At 49.5% G+C, this 16,869-nt stretch overlaps 2 protein-coding genes across 5 annotated transcripts; both read left to right on the top strand.

Annotated features, from left to right (window-relative positions):
- Positions 1-89: 89 nt before the first annotated feature.
- EARS2 (glutamyl-tRNA synthetase 2, mitochondrial) lies at positions 90-6,922 on the top strand. Of its 2 annotated transcripts, XM_042864772.1 has the most exons (9): positions 90-174; positions 314-469; positions 1,211-1,400; positions 1,639-2,111; positions 2,923-3,031; positions 3,188-3,341; positions 4,499-4,629; positions 5,631-5,766; positions 6,402-6,922. In XM_042864772.1, exons 1-9 carry the CDS (start codon positions 99-101, stop codon positions 6,483-6,485), a joined length of 1,509 nt encoding a protein of 502 aa, XP_042720706.1. In that variant the 5' UTR covers positions 90-98; the 3' UTR covers positions 6,486-6,922. The 2 variants fall into 2 exon arrangements, with proteins under 2 accessions (XP_042720706.1, XP_042720707.1); XM_042864773.1 differs by lacking the exon at positions 90-174 and having other exon boundaries at positions 399-469; positions 1,167-1,400.
- Positions 6,923-7,110: 188 nt separating this feature from the next.
- On the top strand, positions 7,111-16,857 carry GGA2 (golgi associated, gamma adaptin ear containing, ARF binding protein 2). Of its 3 annotated transcripts, XM_042864642.1 has the most exons (17): positions 7,111-7,168; positions 7,525-7,609; positions 7,763-7,838; positions 8,334-8,432; positions 9,018-9,141; positions 9,565-9,668; positions 10,140-10,220; positions 10,894-11,031; positions 11,992-12,073; positions 12,337-12,456; positions 12,721-12,888; positions 13,135-13,190; positions 13,497-13,645; positions 14,398-14,567; positions 15,319-15,488; positions 15,870-15,980; positions 16,505-16,857. In XM_042864642.1, exons 1-17 carry the CDS (start codon positions 7,135-7,137, stop codon positions 16,589-16,591), a joined length of 1,854 nt encoding a protein of 617 aa, XP_042720576.1. In that variant the 5' UTR covers positions 7,111-7,134; the 3' UTR covers positions 16,592-16,857. The 3 variants fall into 3 exon arrangements, with proteins under 3 accessions (XP_042720576.1, XP_042720578.1, XP_042720579.1); XM_042864644.1 differs by lacking the exon at positions 8,334-8,432; XM_042864645.1 differs by lacking the exons at positions 7,111-7,168; positions 7,525-7,609; positions 7,763-7,838 and adding an exon at positions 7,943-8,249.
- The last annotated feature ends 12 nt before the right edge of the window (positions 16,858-16,869 follow it).

A 16,869-nucleotide genomic window follows, 5' to 3' on the forward strand; every position in this document is an offset into this window, starting at 1 on the left:
CGCCCCCCGGCGCCGGCGGGAGCGGGGATTGGCTGAGCGCGGGGATTGGCTGAGCGCGGGGATTGGCTGAGCGCGGCGGGCGGAAACGGCGCGGCGGCATGGCGCGGGTGCTTAGGGACGTGTGCGGTGCGGCTGTGTCGGGGCCGCGGGTGCGCTTTGGGCCCAGCCCCACAGGTAATGTTCTCGTCAGCCTGAGGGCGGCTTCTGGCACAGCGGCGGGAGCGCTGCTGAGCTGGGGTCGGGGCTGCGGAAGATGCCCCGTTCGCTTTCTCTCCGGTCACTGCGCTCTTCCGTGCCTTGCACACGATTACAGGTTTCCTGCACCTAGGCGGCCTCCGCACCGCTCTGTACAATTACATCTTTGCCAAACAGCAGCGGGGGACCTTCGTGCTGAGAGTGGAGGACACTGACCAAGGCCGCGTGGTGCCCGGGGCTGCCGAGGGCATAGAGGACATGTTGCACTGGGCAGGTAAGCCCCCAGGCAGCGAGTCCAGTGCCGGAGCCACTAGGGCCTTTGCCTGGGGATGGGCAGTGAGAGAATGAGGGTATTTTGCAGGGTAGCAAAGCACGTGGTGTTTCAAACGTGAGGAATTTGTTAAAATGTAATGATACAGCTATTGTTTTGGCACCAGGAAGGCTTTGTGTTTGGTTTCAAACAAGAAGGGAGGAGGTTTAGATTGGTTATAAGGGAAATGTTGCTTAAAGTAAGGGCAGTGAGGAATGGTACAGGGTGCCCAGAGAAGTGGTGGTGCCCCATCCCTGCACACAGCCGCAGTCAGGCTGGATGGGGCTCTGAGCACTGATGGAGCTGAGGGTGTCCCTGCTTAGTGCAGGGAGTGGAACCAGATGGCCTTTAGAAGTCCCTTCTAACTCAAATTATTCAGTGGTTCTGTGATAGAGTAGTGCTGAGCTGTGTAGCATCTGGTAGACCTGTGAGCATCAGGTCTGCACTGTTTGACACACAGATTCCCACCTGCAGTAGTGGCGCAACACAGCTGTAACAGGGCCTGTGTGTGGGAAACCTCACAGAAAGACCAGAGGCCCTCAGACCTCACTATATGTTGGTACATTCTTTGCATGTGGGTGCTTGCCAGAAGGGATCTGGAGGTGTTTGATTCCATGCTGATTTTTTTTTTTGGTTTTTTTTTGCATTCCACAACTGAAAGAGGGGGGTTTTGGAACCTTTTTTGGGCCTGTATGGCTCTTCCAGGCATTCCCCCTGATGAGAGCCCTCGGCGTGGTGGTCCCTTTGGCCCCTACCAGCAGTCCCTCAGGCTCGACCTCTACAGGGCTGCCAGCGAAGTGCTGCTGGACCGCGGTGCTGCGTACCGCTGCTTCTGCACCCCACAGCGCCTGGAGCTGCTCAGGAAGGAGGCCCTGCGTAACCAGCAGACCCCGCGGTAGGAGGCTGTCCCCTCTGTGCCCCTTGCTCCCAAATGTAGGGCTAAGTACGTGGCAGCAGGGCTGTCTTCACAACCTTAGAGGTTTAAGGGAGTGATGCATGAGGATGGAGGGGTTGTGTAGATATGTAGTGGGCAGATCACAGCTAAAAGTCATGAATCCATGTTCTGGAAATGTGAAATGTGTTGCTGGGTTCGGCCTATATTGACCTGACTCCTCCATTCTCCTCTCTCAAAGGTATGACAACCGGTGCCGGCACCTGACACCTAAGGAGGTGGCTGAGAAGCTGGCACAGGGCCTGGACTGGGTCGTGCGCTTCCGACTGGAGCGGGGTGTGGAGCCCTTCCAGGACCTGGTCTATGGCTGGAACAAGCACGAGGTGGCAGAGGTGGAGGGAGACCCAGTGATCCTTAAGGGAGATGGCTTCCCCACGTACCACCTGGCCAACGTGGTGGATGACCACCACATGGGTATCAGCCACGTCCTGCGTGGGACTGAGTGGCTTACTTCAACATCCAAGCACCTCCTCCTCTACAAAGCTTTTGGCTGGGACCCCCCGCAGTTCGGGCACCTTCCACTGCTTCTGAACAAGGATGGCAGTAAGCTGTCCAAGAGGCAGGGGGACATCTTCCTGGAGCGCTTTGCCCAGGAGGGCTACCTGCCTGAGGCTCTGCTGGACATGATAACCAACTGCGGCTCTGGGTTTGCAGGTAATGAGAGCAGGCTTGGTGCTTGCTAGAAACCCCTTGGGGCTGACTTCAGGGGGGAAGGATGGATTTATTTTAGTATTATGGAAGATTGACAGTGTTTGAAAGGAAGTAGATGTCAGGCAAGCGGTCTGAGTGGACTTCTGTCACTGAAATGCCACCACAGCTTCTGCAGAGCTTCTATGCAGGGCAGGGTGGTGGGGATCTTTCTGTCTCTTTGTGCTCATTTAAACTGAGTGGTGCTTAATGTGTTCCTACCTGGGACAACCTTCATCTCAGAGGGATTAAACTGTCTGCGAAGTCCTGGGAAAACTTGTGTTCTCTGGTTAATAATTGCAGTGTCATGTATTACATCTTTCACATTTCCTGTTTGACCTGAAAGACCATGTGTAGTTGAGTCTACTATTCCTTTTGTTGTTTTGTTTGTGTGAGTATCATATTAATTTATGTTTCAGGATCTCTGCTTGGGAGTGACTCCTTCACTGGGCAGGGAAGCCTCCTGGCCAAGTACTATTTCTGTTAGCTGAGTGATGCAAGGGGTGAAATAGAGCAAAGCTGAGTGTCCCGGCTTTAGTTCCTTGTTATCAGTCTGTTTTACAGAAGGGGCAGCTTCCTTGCATGCCTGCCAGAAGTTACCTCTTGTTTGCCACCATATGTCCCTGCTCCTCCTAGCACTGAAACAACCCTTTCTCGCCGTTCCCTCAGCTGTGCTGCTATACCGGCGCTGATCTTGCCTTTACTGGTGAAAAGCAGCGACTTCATCTTTCTGTTGGAGAGTGAATGTATGTCATAACCTTGCTGAATTATTTTGCAGGGAAACAGATGGGGAGGACTTTGGAGGAGCTGATCTCGCAGTTTGAAATAGGCAGAATTACAACCCATTCTGCGTTACTGGATCTTGAGAAACTCCCAGAATTCAACAGGTAGAAATATCAGTGGTAGATCTAACATTTAATACTTTGTTGGGATGTCTGTCCAAGGTCTGATGTTGCCTTTCCAACTGTTCTAGTTTTAACTGGCAAATATGAGATGGAGATGATTAGAGTGAACAAAACCCAGAGCATTTTCTCTTTGTCCAGGATGCACCTCACTCGCCATATTGAGAATGAAGGGTTACGACACAAACTAATTCAAGAGCTGCAGTTGCTGGTGGAGCACACCTATGGGGATCAACAAGTGGATAAAGAGGTTCTGGAAAAGGAGTATGTGGAGCAAGTCCTTCTGCTGAGAAAAGTATGAGAAGTGATAAAATGATATTACTGTTTTGTGGAGAGCTGGAGCATGGGCATGCATGGTTTTGTGGGTAAAGACTCAGCTGAGTTTGGGGCACTGCTTTGACCTGAGCTCTGCTGACTGCCAACAGCAAGTGGCTGTAACTGCCAGTTTGGGTGTGCACATTACTGCCAAAATATAATGGTGTGGTTGGCTGGCCTGTAGGAATGAGCTTGCTGAATATCTTGGCAATCTTTGCAGGTTTGTAGCCTCATTGGCTCTTTGTTTAGCTGGCAGAGAGCTCCTTTGGTTGAGGGAGGATGTGTCCCAACCATGGAAATACTATTAGTATTGCAGGATCAGGTCAGCTGTGGCTTTGTTTAGATGAGAGTTGAAGGCTTCCATGCTATGCTTTGCTTCATGGTCCAGCATGGAACGTGCCCGTGGTGCAAAGATCTGTACTGAGCAGGCTCCTCATACTACCAGGCAGTTCACCCATGCTTTTTGCTGATTGGGCAATGTGAAGATGCTTGTGTTGCTACAGCTCCATGCTTTGGAAGCAAAGTCAAAGCAACTGCTTAGCAGAGATGGATGAAGCTCTTGATGGTTAAACTAATGGCACCTGGGTGTGCAGAGCCCTGGTCTCAGCTCAGTGGCAGAGTGCAGGCTGTAAAGGGGATAGGAGATACTTTGGCTTTTTCCAGTGGTAGGAAAGAGGATGAACCCAGCAGTTTCCCAGTCTGCCCCTTGGATACTGCTGTAGGATCAGGGGAATTCCTGGAGGGTAGTAAAGTGCCTCTGTACGGGCAGGCAGAGACCCTGTCTGTCAGCAGAGGTTTCACTGTGGGCTGCCCATGTGACTCCCTGTGCGTCTCATGAGAGGCAGCAACTGAGTGTGGCGAGCCACTTCCAGGGACAGAGTGAGTCAGCTGCATGTGCAGGACTGGTACCAAACCCTTGAGGCTGCTTTTGTATCTCCGTGTGCACCAGGAGGTTATGGGTGTGAAAAAACAGCAACTAAAATGTCAGCAGTTCACGTTTTCTCTAAGCAGGCACAAAGCACAAGGCAGCAGTGTGCTGAGACCCTCTTCAGCTGTTTGTGAAGCACAGAAGGAAGTCTTCCCTCTCCAGACTGTCACTGTCACCCCAGGCTTGCCAGCTTTGCCTTTTTTCCCCAGGGCCACATAAGCCATCTGAAGGACCTGGTGTCGGGCAACTATTCCTACTTGTGGGTTAGGCCCTTGGTGTCCCGAGAACATCTACAGACTATTTCTGCAGAAGTAGATGAAATAGGAAAACTAGTCCTAGGGTAAGTGTCACCTTGCAGCTCTGTACACATTCACCTGATGTCCCATGGCATTGCTGCTTGGCTGCTGTATTCATCTTGGACGTGCTCATGGTTTTTATGTATTTTGCTTCACTTCAGAATGTGCTGCAGTTAATAACTGCTAAGAGGTTTTGCATGTACTTAATTGAAAGACTGTTTACCAGCAGGAAATCTCACGTTAAGGCTCTTAAGCAATAATTGTCATGTCTGTGCTTTGTAAAGCACTGGGCACAATACATTTATGTGCCAACATAGTGCTGATGAAGAAAACCAAGAGCTTTTCTGTGCTGCCTGATCTCCTGTATCTTTGTCCGTTGCAGCATCTGACAGAAGGACAAGGTGGTTTGGTCAGCATGTGTGTAGATCTATCACAAGTCTTCTGAGTCTCTGGAATGAATACAGTCTATGCCCAGCAGAATTAACTGCCTCCAAAGCACTCACCCCTGGGGCGATCCTCTGGTTTTCATTTCTTAGCCTCTAGCTAGCAGTCTGCATTTCTCTCCAGTCTGAAGCATCACTGGGATGGCAGACTGTCTGTCCAACCTTTGCTAGGTCCTTTCTTCTGTACCAAGGAATTCTGTGGAGCTTTGCCAGCATGTTTCACTGCTGCCTTGCATGTTCCTCTGCTGCTGCATGCCTTGCAGCTGGGAGGGATGCCATGTCAATCTCTTTTTCTGTTCAGATTCTGTGTATATCAGGTCAAAGCTTTTGATGAAAATAAGCCCTGAACACCTCAGAGAGAAGTTGAGGTGACAATAGCTGCAAAATTGACTATTATTTTCAGCTGTCTGCAAAGCTGATTGCCCCCAGTCACTTGTCACAGCTGAGTGGTAACTGAATACAGGTGATGGCAATTTAAATGTCAGAATCCTGCCTGTCCTGTGGAGATAATAGTACTGCTGTCTACATCTAATGCTGCCAGCATTGGCTCCTGCATCTCTTAAAAACTGTATTCAGAAGTCTGAATTACTCATTTCCTAAAGGCTTATGACAAAGCCAGCAGCTGTTTGGACCATTGAGGAGTTGAACAAAGACCTCAGAAACCTCCAGAAGCAGACCAGAGAGACCAAGTACAGCAGCATGATGAAGCTCCTCCGCCTGGCTCTCAGTGGGCAGCAGGTAAAAAAACAATTCTGGTGCTGGGGCCTTCTGGTTGTGTGTGTGGTTTTTAAGTAGCTATCTTCCTGCACTATCAAGATGCCAGTATTTGGGCTGGACTTATTAGAAGAATTTATGTCAGTTGCTGTTAGGAGTGAAAGTACTGACACAAAACGGGTCTGGAAGAAAGGGCTGTTATGACAATTCCAGAAAGGCCTTTTTAAGGCATGGATATGCTGCTTGCAAACATGAAGTTAGCAAAACTTCTAGACCAGCTGTAGAGGGCGTTTGCAGCCTTGTGAGTTTAATGCTAATGAGGATCTTGAGTGCAGTGCTCTGCATTCATCTGCTGTACAAAGTTCAAACCTAAGTTTTACAGGAGGCGTTCTTCGCAGCCTGCTTCTGGCTTAAGCTCTGGGGTTGTTGTTTGGTTCAGCTTGACTGTTTTACTTCAGGAAGAAAGATATAAGTCTTGCTTTGAGATTGCTTTAAAACAAAAAAAAAAAAAAAAAAAAACAAAAAAAAAAACAACCCTGCCCTTGGTCTAACAGCAATCTGATAGCTTGTCACTTCATCACTTCCTGCCTGGTGGTATGGACTTTTGTTCTGGAAAGTGTAAGTTTCCATTCGTACAAAGATTTCTTCTGTGCTTTCAGCATGGACCGAGCGTTGCTGAGATGATGGTGACGTTGGGCCCCAGAGAAGTGTGTGGAAGGATACGCAAAGTGCTGTCCAGCTAGTGTGAGACCCACGGCACGGACAGCCAGCACTGGGTCCAGGAGGTGTGGGTACCACCTGTCATCTTCCAAAGCCGGACTTCTTGGTGACAGCGTGATTGTCTCTGATCAGATGTGCTGGGCTTTGGGCCACGCGGGTGTCTGTGTGTCTGTACACTCAGCGTGAGGCAGTCTGTATGGGAGAGGAGCTGCATACAGAGAGGTCTGTCCTTGTACTGTCACCCTGTGGAAATAGCCACGTGTTCCGGCTGGAATCCAGTGACTTCTATCAGCAGTTCAGTGCCTACAGATGGAAGGCAGTGCTGAGCCAGCTGCCCACCTTGCTCTGGGCACTGCCCTGCAGCTGGAGGAGCCCGGCCAGCACCAGAGCAGTGTTGGAGGGGTGTGTGGGGGGGTGAGCAGCTGCTACCTGCTGCTGTGGATAAAGGACTTTAAACTCATCGTGCTGTGTGCGTGGTTCAGCTGAAATGTGGAACTCCCTATTGGAGTGCTGACCTTTAAGTGTTAAATCGCTCTGGTGACAGCCGTCACCAAAACCACCTTTCTGCGTGCTGTCTGTGCGGGGTGCGGGGCGCGGCCAGCGCTGCGAGGAGCGCTTCCTGGGCGGCCCCGGGAGCGGGCGGGGCGGCGGAGCGGGACGCAACGGGAGCCCATGGCCGGCGCGGAGCGGCTGCAGCGGTGGCTGAGTGAGTGCAGTGGGGAGGGGGCGCGGGCAGCGCTGCGGCCGCCGTGTGCCCGAAGGCGGGCGGGGAGCTGCTGGAGCGGCCGGGCGGGGGTGCGGGCGCGGCGGGCCGGGCTGGGAGCGTGCCGCGGCTCCGCGCTGCAGGGGCTGAGCGCTCCGCTCCCACCTTGGGCTCTTCGAGAAGGGGCTCGGCGCTGCGTTTTTACGCAGATGTCGGTGGTGATCGCTTCCTGCCCGTCGCTCGCCTTCCATTTCTGCCTTTCACGAAAAGGCCCCGAGCGGAGCGGCCGGTGCTGAGCCCCTCCCCGTCTGTGCCTCGCGATCTCACGCAGAAACCTTTTCTTTCTTCCCCCGCGTAAGACGAAGCCACCGACCCGGGTGTCCCCGAGGAGAATTGGGAATGCATCCAGCAGTTCTGCGCGCAGCTGAACGCGGACGCGGAGGGGTAAGGAGAGCGGCGGCCCTGCTCAGCCCGCAGCCCTGCCCGCAGCGAAGCGCTCGGGTCGGCCGATGGCTCTTCCCCGCAGGGGCACCGTTAGCAGCGCTGGGTTCTCTGGGGATCTCGAGCGCTGACTGACCTGCTTCTGTTGCTCCCCAGCCCACCGCTGGCAGCGCGGCTGCTGGCGCACAAGATACAGTCGCCCCAGGAGGTGGAAGCTCTCCATGCGCTGACAGTAAGTGCTCTCGACCACGTGCGAGGAGAGGCAGCGATGATCGCAATCTGCGGGGTTGGGGCAGTGCGGCTGCCGCTTCTTTTTCCTCCTGATGTGCCCCCGTTTCTTTTTTCCGTGGATGTATACCCCGCTTTTGGTTACACAATGAATGGAGAAACCGGGGAATTGCAGAGGGAGTGAATTCTTTGGCTCCTTTCTGTGGCATTCTGCTGTGGATCCCGGTTCCAGCTGTCACGCCTGTGCTACTGCCTCTGAGTCAGCAGCTCCAGAAGTTGTTAATAAAGGGGAGGACAGCACAGTGATCTTCAGCACCTTTCTTGAGAGGGTTGGATGAAGAAAAGACACTTTTGGTGTGCAACCTCTGTAGCATCTCTGCATCTGTGTGCACGCTGTGCTAGAAAGGCCTTAAATGTAACATCATAGTAACAAAGTCTTCATGAATTCCCTAAGCTGTGTGGGTACAGCTCTGTTTTCTGACTGGCTCCTTTTCTGCAGGTGCTGGAGACATGTGTGAATAACTGCGGTGAGAAATTTCACAATGAAATAGCAAAGTTCCGGTTTCTGAATGAGCTGATTAAAGTGCTGTCCCCAAAGGTGGGTGGCTGTGGCTGCCCAGCACATGTGAAGGGGTGTGCTGCGTGTTTCAGCCTGGTTGGAAAAGCTTAGAATGAATGTCTGTAGAAGTAGAGCAGAATTTATGTTCTGCACCTCTGAGCATAAGGAATGGATGTGAATTTGCCTGTAAAGAAAGTAATAATTTTAACTCCTATCCTCACTGCTTCCTTACATGGAAGGTAGCCAAGTTTGGGCCCTGCTCATGGGGCAGGGTCAGCCTGAATAAAGCACAGGGCTGTTTTCATTAAAAGAGCTACAAAGCAGCTTTTGGTTTCAGATGTAGTAACTGATCAGGGAGCCTTTGAAATGGTTTCATGTTGATTGTCAAATAATGTTAATGACATTGGCACACATGCAATAGCATTGCTTTTATTTACAGCCAGTGCTGTGCATGCTGTTTCATGTATTGCAAGAAACACAGCTGACGGCACTGTGTTGTGCGTTGGGAGTCTGTTTACTGTTTGAGCTCTGCATGCAAGCAACTTGGGGCCAGACCTGTATGCAATACATAGTGCAAAGTCTTCAGTTTTGATCTATTTTTCTTTTTTTGTTGTTCTTCCCCAGTACTATGGAACGTGGTCTTCAGAAAAAGTCAAGTCCAGAGTGACAGAAATAATATTCAGTTGGACAGTTTGGTTTCCTCAGGAAGTTAAAATCCGGGATGCTTATCAGATGTTGAAGAAACAAGGTTCAGTTCTGTTATTTCAGTTTCCTTTTTAACTTTGAGGTCACATGGCTTCAGCCCACACTTCTCAGTCCTCTTTGCTTTTGTGACTCAGCTGTTTCTGTAAGGCATTCTGTGTGAGGGAGAAAGGACAAAGGCTGCTTCCAAAGGCTGCTGGGCTGCTCAGGGATGCCCGTAACTGTGTAAAGAGATTTAACCAACCATGGTTGTATTGAGCCATTCCAGCCTTGTGGCCACTGTTCTCACAGTGCTCACCTCTGGGCGTGTGGTGAAAAGGTACAGAGCACGTTCAGGCTCTCTTTTTGGGATGCTGTTCTGTACAATGCTGGGCACAGGTGTGCAGCTGGGTGCAGGACCAGCATGCTGTTGAGCATTGTGTTTTGGCAGCTGGGGCACTGCTGAACCAATGCTGTTTTATCATTCCAGGGATTGTAAAAGAAGACCCCAAATTGCCAGAAGACAAAATCTTACCTCCCCCTTCACCAAGACCTCAGAACTCCATCTTTGACACCGACGAAGAGAAATCCAAGGTAAACCCCAGGGCTTTCCTCCCTGCTCCCCCTATGATTTTTACTGCTGAGAGCACATGCAGATATATGCTGTGCTGCTTCAGAACAATGCTGATGCTTCTGCTGAACAGCAAGTGAAGAATTCTGTGATAGTTCATCAGAAAGCATTGCTTGGTCAAAAGTGAAACACTTTTACAGAAATAGTCGGTTTCTCTTTGCATTTCAGTGGGAAGGCCCCTCTGGGCCCTGCAGCAGTTCTGCTGCCCCATGCTGTGTTGCTGCACTGCTCTGTGCTGTCCTGGGCTTGGCCATCTTCCCCCCTTTTTCTCATGCTCCTGGTGCCAGAAAGTCATTGTCCTCAACTGTCTGCACTGAGCTGCTGACAGTGGGTATCCCCAAGCACTGCTCTGTTGGGGGGTGTACCTGTGGGGCATACTCAACACGGTGGCTGGAGAATGCTGCTGACTGCTGCCCAATGGTTTCCCTTCACAGCTCCTAGCAAGACTGTTGAAGAGCAGCCATGCTGAGGACCTGCAGGCTGCCAACCGGTTGATCAAGAGCATGATCAAGGAGGTGGGTGTCTGTGAGAGCCATAGCCTCTCCGGACAGAAGGAGGGATGGTAGGGGACCTGGCAGTTCTGTCTGTGACTGTGGGTTCTATATATGACATCCAGAATGTCTGCCATCATCCTGGCATTAAAGGGAGCACCAGGGGTGGTAATGGGAACCGTACTCTAACATCAGACTCAGATGAACTACTCGGGTTCGTAGGTGGGAAAGGGCTACACTTGTAGGGAACTGCCTTTCTCCTGTAGGCACTGTGTCTGTCTGGTTCTCATTTCCCATCTGAAAAGTCAGCCTGCCTCTGTTTTTAAAAACAAAACAAAACAAAAAAAAACCTCATTGCAGTCATTGAGTGCCCTTCTATGTGGCAGAAGCCATCAATTCCCAGCTCTAATTTTGAAGGCTTCTTTATGCCTGTGGTGTAATGCATCCCTGTACACCAGCACAGGCTGCCCAGTGCCATGAGAAGGACAGGAGGCGTACTGCCTCCTTTCTCAATACCAATGGATGGCACAGCACTGATACTGGAGCTTCTCTATGGATTTTGTGCCATACTTTGTACCCAGTGACATTTATAGGAAGCTGCCCTGCACCAAGAGGGATCCAGAATGACCAAAAAAAAAACAAGCACGTTCTCTGGCTGTGTTAGCCAAGTCATCTACTTTTATTTCATTTTTCAAAGGAACAGGAAAAGTCAGCTAAGGTGTCCAGAAGAGTGAATACAATCAGTGAAGTTTCTGAAAATGTTAAACGAATGGATGAACTGCTGGAAGGTTATAAGAAACAGGAATTACCCAAATCTGACCATGAAACGCTCCAGGTAGGTGTTCCTTTTTACTTTTGGCTGTGGCTGGGAGGGCCTGGGACAACAGGATTCAATTGGCAGCAAGCTGCACTCCATTTCTGCAAGGGAAGAACATTACCACAGCAGGAATAACTTCCAGTGTGGTGAATGACAGTCCCTCTCATCCAAGTAACAAAGTTGAAATGGATGTTGCTGTGCCAGTTCTAATTTCTCTTCAGATCAGCTGCTCTTCTTGTGATATCTTATGGGGAAGTGATTCTTCCTCCAGCAGTAGAGTAACGCATGGGAATTCCCTTAGCCCAGTCGTGGTTAGGTGGGCACGAGGAGGTGTGATCAGGGAAGCTCAAAACTATTGGATCTTTGACCTGTATTCTGGTTGCTGTGATTCCCTTTTTCCAGATCAGAGTTCATTTGTCTGCTTCAAAACTACTGACCACTGAATTTTTCTAATTTTTGTAGAGAAGTACTTGTGTGTGACTGGGAGTTTGGAGTTAGCTTCATTTGGGAGGGCTGTGGCTGTAGGAGGTGATAAAGACTGTACTTTCAGATGAAAGAAAAAAACGGCTTCCGCTGTGCCTACTCACTTCCGAAATACTGAGAGCCATGATGGGCTTTGTCTTTTCTGGTGGTATTAGAAACTGATGGTCACTTTTCTGACTACTGTGATTTATCCATTTGCTTCTGGATAGTTTTTAATTGGAAAATTTTACACTGACTTATCTTACACCTGTATGCATTGAGGAGATGTGATTGCTGAACAGGTACCAGCAACAGCACTTTGCTCAGTGTCTGTGCTTACAGGTCACTGTGTTGTATGAGTGCAGGAGCATGCAGCACTGATACCCTGGACCAAAGCAGAACGTGCAGCTGCTTGTTCCAGAGGTAGCATCACTTACAGGTGGTCACAGGAACATCCGGAAGTGTGAGAGTGTTGAGGATCTTCTGAGCAATGGCATGAAATTGTTCTTTCCCCAGAGCCTATTCCAGCGCTGTGAGAAGCTCAGACCGCTGCTGTTCCGCCTGGCCAGTGAGACAGTTGATGATGATGAGGCTTTAGGTAAGAGCTGATGCTGTCCTTGGAACCCTTTGCATTCATGCTTATGTTATCATTTAAGTTCATTTCCGAAGTGAAGTACTCCTTTCCTTGAAGGAATGCTTACACATGTGCTACCCAAGATTTCTGCTTGGAATGATAAACTGTGTTTGGGAAGTGGCACAAAATTACTCCTCCCCAGAGGAGCTATTAATTTTCACTTGGAGCCCAGAGTTAAATAACAAATCCAGTTTCTTCCATCAAAGGTGGTCTCTCTTCTTTTCCAGCTGAGCTGCTGCAGGCCAACGACAAGCTCACGCAGGTGCTGGGACGGTACAGGCAGACTGTAGGCAGTCATGAGGACAGTGGGGGAGGCTGTTCAGCCAGCAGCTCCTCTGATGCACCAGGTAAAGAACTCCACAGCACTCCATGACAGCTCTGCCTCCTGCATTTAACGGGTGAGGGAATCTGGAAGGGAACTGCTTCTCAGAGGACAGATGTGGGCAAAACCCTTAAGCACATGAAAACTTTTACATAGCTATTTTCTTTTACGTGTGGTTGAATGAAAATGTTCCTGGAGCTCTTCACCTGAGTCCTTTAGCATGTGCCTGTAGTTCCATGTGCCCTGCTGCTTTCAGATCTCTCTTTAACTCTTCCTGCTCTTTCCAAAGCACATCGGACGCCCCCGAGGCGCGTGAAGAGCTATACACTGATTGACTTCTCTGAGCTGGAGGCCATGGCCCAGGCTCCTGCAGACCAGTTTTCAGACATCACCTCTGCCTCGCGACACAGCAGCACCACCTCTGCTTGTTTGCTGGAGGAGGAGCTGAAGTCATTAGGTTTGTACGTACAATTCAGTACAGCGTTAGCCTTGTTACTAGGGTTTGTGGTACTTCATAAATACAGAATTTTGACTTCAGTGCTCATCTTAAAAGAAAGCAGGCCCTTCAGCTAGGGGAAGTTTTTAGGACTATAGTTGCTTTAATGGTGTTAAAGGCAAACTGCTGTTAGACAATGAGGGAAGAATCTGTGGGGAAAACAGCTGTTTTCTGTAATTGATCTGTGCCTTTGGGTATCTTTCTTAGATCTCAGTGACTCTCTGGTTTTACAGAAACCGCCGTCTGACCTTGGCTTATCAGAGGTGAGTGATCCTCAGCTACGAAGTCCATAAGACACAAAGGACAAACATCAGATAGGATTCTTGATCTCCCATCTTTCTCCTGCAGCCTATTTTATCTTATTTTTACACCCCTCTGTTCTGAAGGGAAACCTCCTGCAGTGCAATGAATATACGGGTTGCAGTTTGCAACCAGATTACTCAAATTTATTTCTACTTTAATTAACCTTATGTTAATTAAAATATATATATATATATTTAGTGGAAGAGATTTTATTTATTTATTTTCCTGGTGATCTTCAGTGTGAACCAGAAGTACCTCTTTTCCAGGCTGCTGTGCACAATGGATGTAGTAAAAATGTAAGTGCTTTTGAACCACTGGAATTGGAGGAAAGCTGGGGAGGCAGCTGCTCAGAGAAGAATGAATTTTGGAGCCTCGATCAGCTCTCTCCACCTCCCAGGACCAAGATGTTATCCCCGTAAGCGAGCTCTACACAGTACAGTCTGACTTTGGAGAGGAGAAATACTGTTTTTACAGCAGTGAGGTTTGGAAAAACCTTTTAGCTACAACTGGGTAATGATGGCAAGCTGTCCATCCGTGCACTGGCTCTTAAAGCAGCAGCTGTGCACCTATTAATTCTAACTCTGAACAATTGTACACCTGGGCCTTCACAGGGTCAGAAACTTGGTGGAACAAATCCAATGGCTTAGCAACAAGGTGTTCTTGAGCTAAAGGAACAAAAACATCCAAGTCAGATCTCTTTTCTTCAGCTTTTTTTCAGGCTTTGACAAGATAGTTTCCTGGCATTCATTAGAAGCCTAACAGATTTATCATCTACAGGTCTTCAGAGCAGGTGACCATTATCATAAGCTTATCCAACTTATCCAATCTGCCAGAACATAGGCCAAGAAGTGTTTCTGGAGATTCCTAGCCTTTTGCATTAACTCTGAACTAGAACTTTAATCTCACTGACAGAGCTCCAGAGAGCCTGCATAACAGTTTCATGACAGTAACAGAAACAAGACTCTGCCTTAGTGAATGCTGAAACAGCAGTGTCTTCCATACAAAGTAGAGACTGTTTTCAAACTTCCTAGGAAATCAGAGTAAGCTTGTACTTTGTACCTAAAAGGGATGAGGGATTGGGAACACAAACACGGACTCAGCAGAGGATGGTATATACCATGTACTCTCCGCAGTTAATATAAGCTCTCTACATGCTTTTCTTTCCAGGGATTTATCACCAATGAAATTGCCCTTTCCAGATCTTCCAAATAGCTCAATGGCAGATCCTTCATTCTCCAGCCTAGGCTACGAGCTGAAGCCTGCTGCCTCTTTGCATCCAGCTTCCAATGATGCTTCTCTAGCAAACCTTTTTGTCCCTTTAATTTCAATTACACTGAGTAAGTGCAATGATTTCTGTGCCCCAGCTCTGCTTAATAGAGCTCTTCTGTGATTTTTGCAGGGGAGCAAGCAAGCCAAAGTAGCTTCATGCTGTGAGGGTCAGCTGGAGAAAACTGGCTGTTCTATGAAGTATTTAACGTATCTGAGAATCTGAGCAAGAGCTGGGAATGATACCATGGAAATGTCCTATTCAGTAGTCAGAAGTTTCATGCCCTGGCTAATCTTTTTAGTGTGCTCCTAAACTCTTTGATTCTGGCATCTTCTGTGAAACTTCAAGCAGTGCTTCTCCAGAGGCTTAAGAGATACTTACAGGTCCTAAGGCAGAACTGTCTTCTGACTTCAGTCTCTGAAGTTAAGGACTTAGCAGATTCTGGAAAGGCTGAATGGTGATGGCCAGCTGTGGATTTATCCCTGGTAATAAGAGGCTAAGTCCTGTAAGTTGCTGAAGTGTTACATTTTTGCTTTTCCCATTGTTTTGGATTTGTAGCTCATCTCTTTAACTGACAGTTAAAATCTCAGTGGCTAGTCACCTCATATCTCATGACATGTAGATTCCTCTCTGTACTTTGGAGGTGAAATGTAAATCACAGGCCAGCATTGTCCATTGCTTGGCCTACGAGTTTGCTAGAGCAAGTAAAAGTTTGTATTAATTTTTCCTTTTTGCTGTTCTTAGCCTACCTTCACTGTTCTGCACTCAGAAGAGCGGGGAAATCCATGCTCTGTTTCTTATTTTCCTTTTGTTTCCGGCAGGTAGTATCTGTCCACTTACAGTGTATGACAGAGATGGCTTCAAAGCTATGCTCCACTTCTCCAGAGACCCAGCTCCTGGCCGACCAGATGTGCTGGTGATGGTTCTCTCCATGCTGAGCACCTCAGCTCAGCCAATTAAGGACATTGTGTTTCAGGCTGCAGTCCCAAAGGTAAGAAGCCTATGATGAATAAAATGGAGTGGGGCTGCTCAAAAATGGAGGTTTGCCTTTTCATCCTTAGAATTTTTCTTTGTATATTAAAAATTGCATGGCTCATTTTCCCAAACTGCACAGGTAGTACCTGTGGCTCAGGTGCCTGTTTCACAGAGTAGATCCCTGGCCTTGCGAGAAAGAAGCAAAGCTCCAGACACACTGCTTTAACCTCCTAATAAGGTACTCATTGTACCTGTGTACATGCAGCATAGAGTTACCTATTTAGGAATGTCCTCCTTCAGGTGGGGGTTGACTTGTCTACCAAACTGCGGAGCTGCTTAGTACTCCCAGCTCTCTTTCACTGTGGACCAAAAGATTTCCTTTTGCTTTCTCTTTCAGACCATGAAAATAAAGTTGCAACCAGCATCCGGTTCTGAGCTCCCAGCCTTCAGCCCGCTGCTTCCCCCAGCAGTGGTGTCTCAGGTCCTGCTGCTTGCCAATCCACACAAAGTATGTGGCAGTGGTTCTGTGGTGGGTTGCTGAATGCGGCCATAATGTATTTGTGTGAAGGGCACAGGTAGTGCTGTCTGCGGAGATGTGTGGGAGGGATGCACTGGGTTGTGATGGAGGACATTTTTTCCTCTGCAACAGCTTTTCAGGATTGAATGTGCCGTGACTGCAGTGGGCTGCACAGTTGTGCTTGTCTGCCTGCTGGGATGACACCTGGGAGACCCTGCAGCTATCAGCAACTAATGGCACGACTATGTGTGTCACCTTTTTTGTACTCATAAATATTTATGGGCCACAAGAAGAATGTTGGGATTCTTCCCATCACTGAGGGTGGTGTCTAGGCCTGGATTTCCAAGCGTGTGGGGGCTGGGCAGAGACCTTGCACGGCTCTTACATTACTATCTTGGCCCTGCAGAGGCCTTCCAGAGGGTGATTCAGTGCAGCAGGGCTGTGAGGGATGGGATGGAAGGAGGCCCACGAGGCTGCAGCTCTGACACGCGCCTCTCTGCTTTCTTCTCTCCCAGGATCCCGTCCGTTTAAAGTACAAGCTGGCGTTCAGGCACGGCGAGCAGCCCGTCAGCAAAGTGGGAGAGGTGACCGGCTTCCCATGAGCGGAGCTGTGGGGCGGCTGAACGCCCGGACGTCGCGGTTCGCCTCGGGGGAGGCGGGGCGCTCAGCACCGTGCCGCTGTCCGCACGCCGGCCCTGCCGTTGCGGAGCCCGCGCCGCGCAGCCTTGCCTCTGCTTCCGCACCGACGTTCCCTCCCGTGTTCGGGGCCGATTTTCCTTCTTTCCGTGCGCGCTGGAGGAGCGGGTCTGGCTTTAAGGCCGAGCGCGCTGCGTGGCTGCATAAAAACAAGCTGTTGGCGGACCCGGCATGGCCTCGTGTT

The sequence above is a fragment of the Lagopus leucura genome, unplaced genomic scaffold, assembly GCF_019238085.1.
Source record: "Lagopus leucura isolate 7727_CA_CO unplaced genomic scaffold, USGS_WTPT01 Super-Scaffold_760, whole genome shotgun sequence".
NCBI lineage: Eukaryota > Metazoa > Chordata > Aves > Galliformes > Phasianidae > Lagopus > Lagopus leucura.

What these genes read in the sequence shown, in the direction of transcription:
- EARS2 (XM_042864772.1), top strand. Translation starts at nt 99, where the DNA reads ATGGCGCGGGTGCTTAGGGACGTGTGCGGTGCGGCTGTGTCGGGGCCG. An exon ending in GGACATGTTGCACTGGGCAG is followed by an intron (nt 470 to 1,210) that starts GTAAGCCCCCAG and finishes TGGCTCTTCCAG; the next exon opens with GCATTCCCCCTGATGAGAGC. An exon ending in CTGCGGCTCTGGGTTTGCAG is followed by an intron (nt 2,112 to 2,922) that starts GTAATGAGAGCA and finishes ATTATTTTGCAG; the next exon opens with GGAAACAGATGGGGAGGACT.
- GGA2 (XM_042864642.1), top strand. Translation starts at nt 7,135, where the DNA reads ATGGCCGGCGCGGAGCGGCTGCAGCGGTGGCTGA. An exon ending in CTGAACGCGGACGCGGAGGG is followed by an intron (nt 7,610 to 7,762) that starts GTAAGGAGAGCG and finishes GTTGCTCCCCAG; the next exon opens with CCCACCGCTGGCAGCGCGGC. An exon ending in CAGCTCCTCTGATGCACCAG is followed by an intron (nt 12,457 to 12,720) that starts GTAAAGAACTCC and finishes CTCTTTCCAAAG; the next exon opens with CACATCGGACGCCCCCGAGG.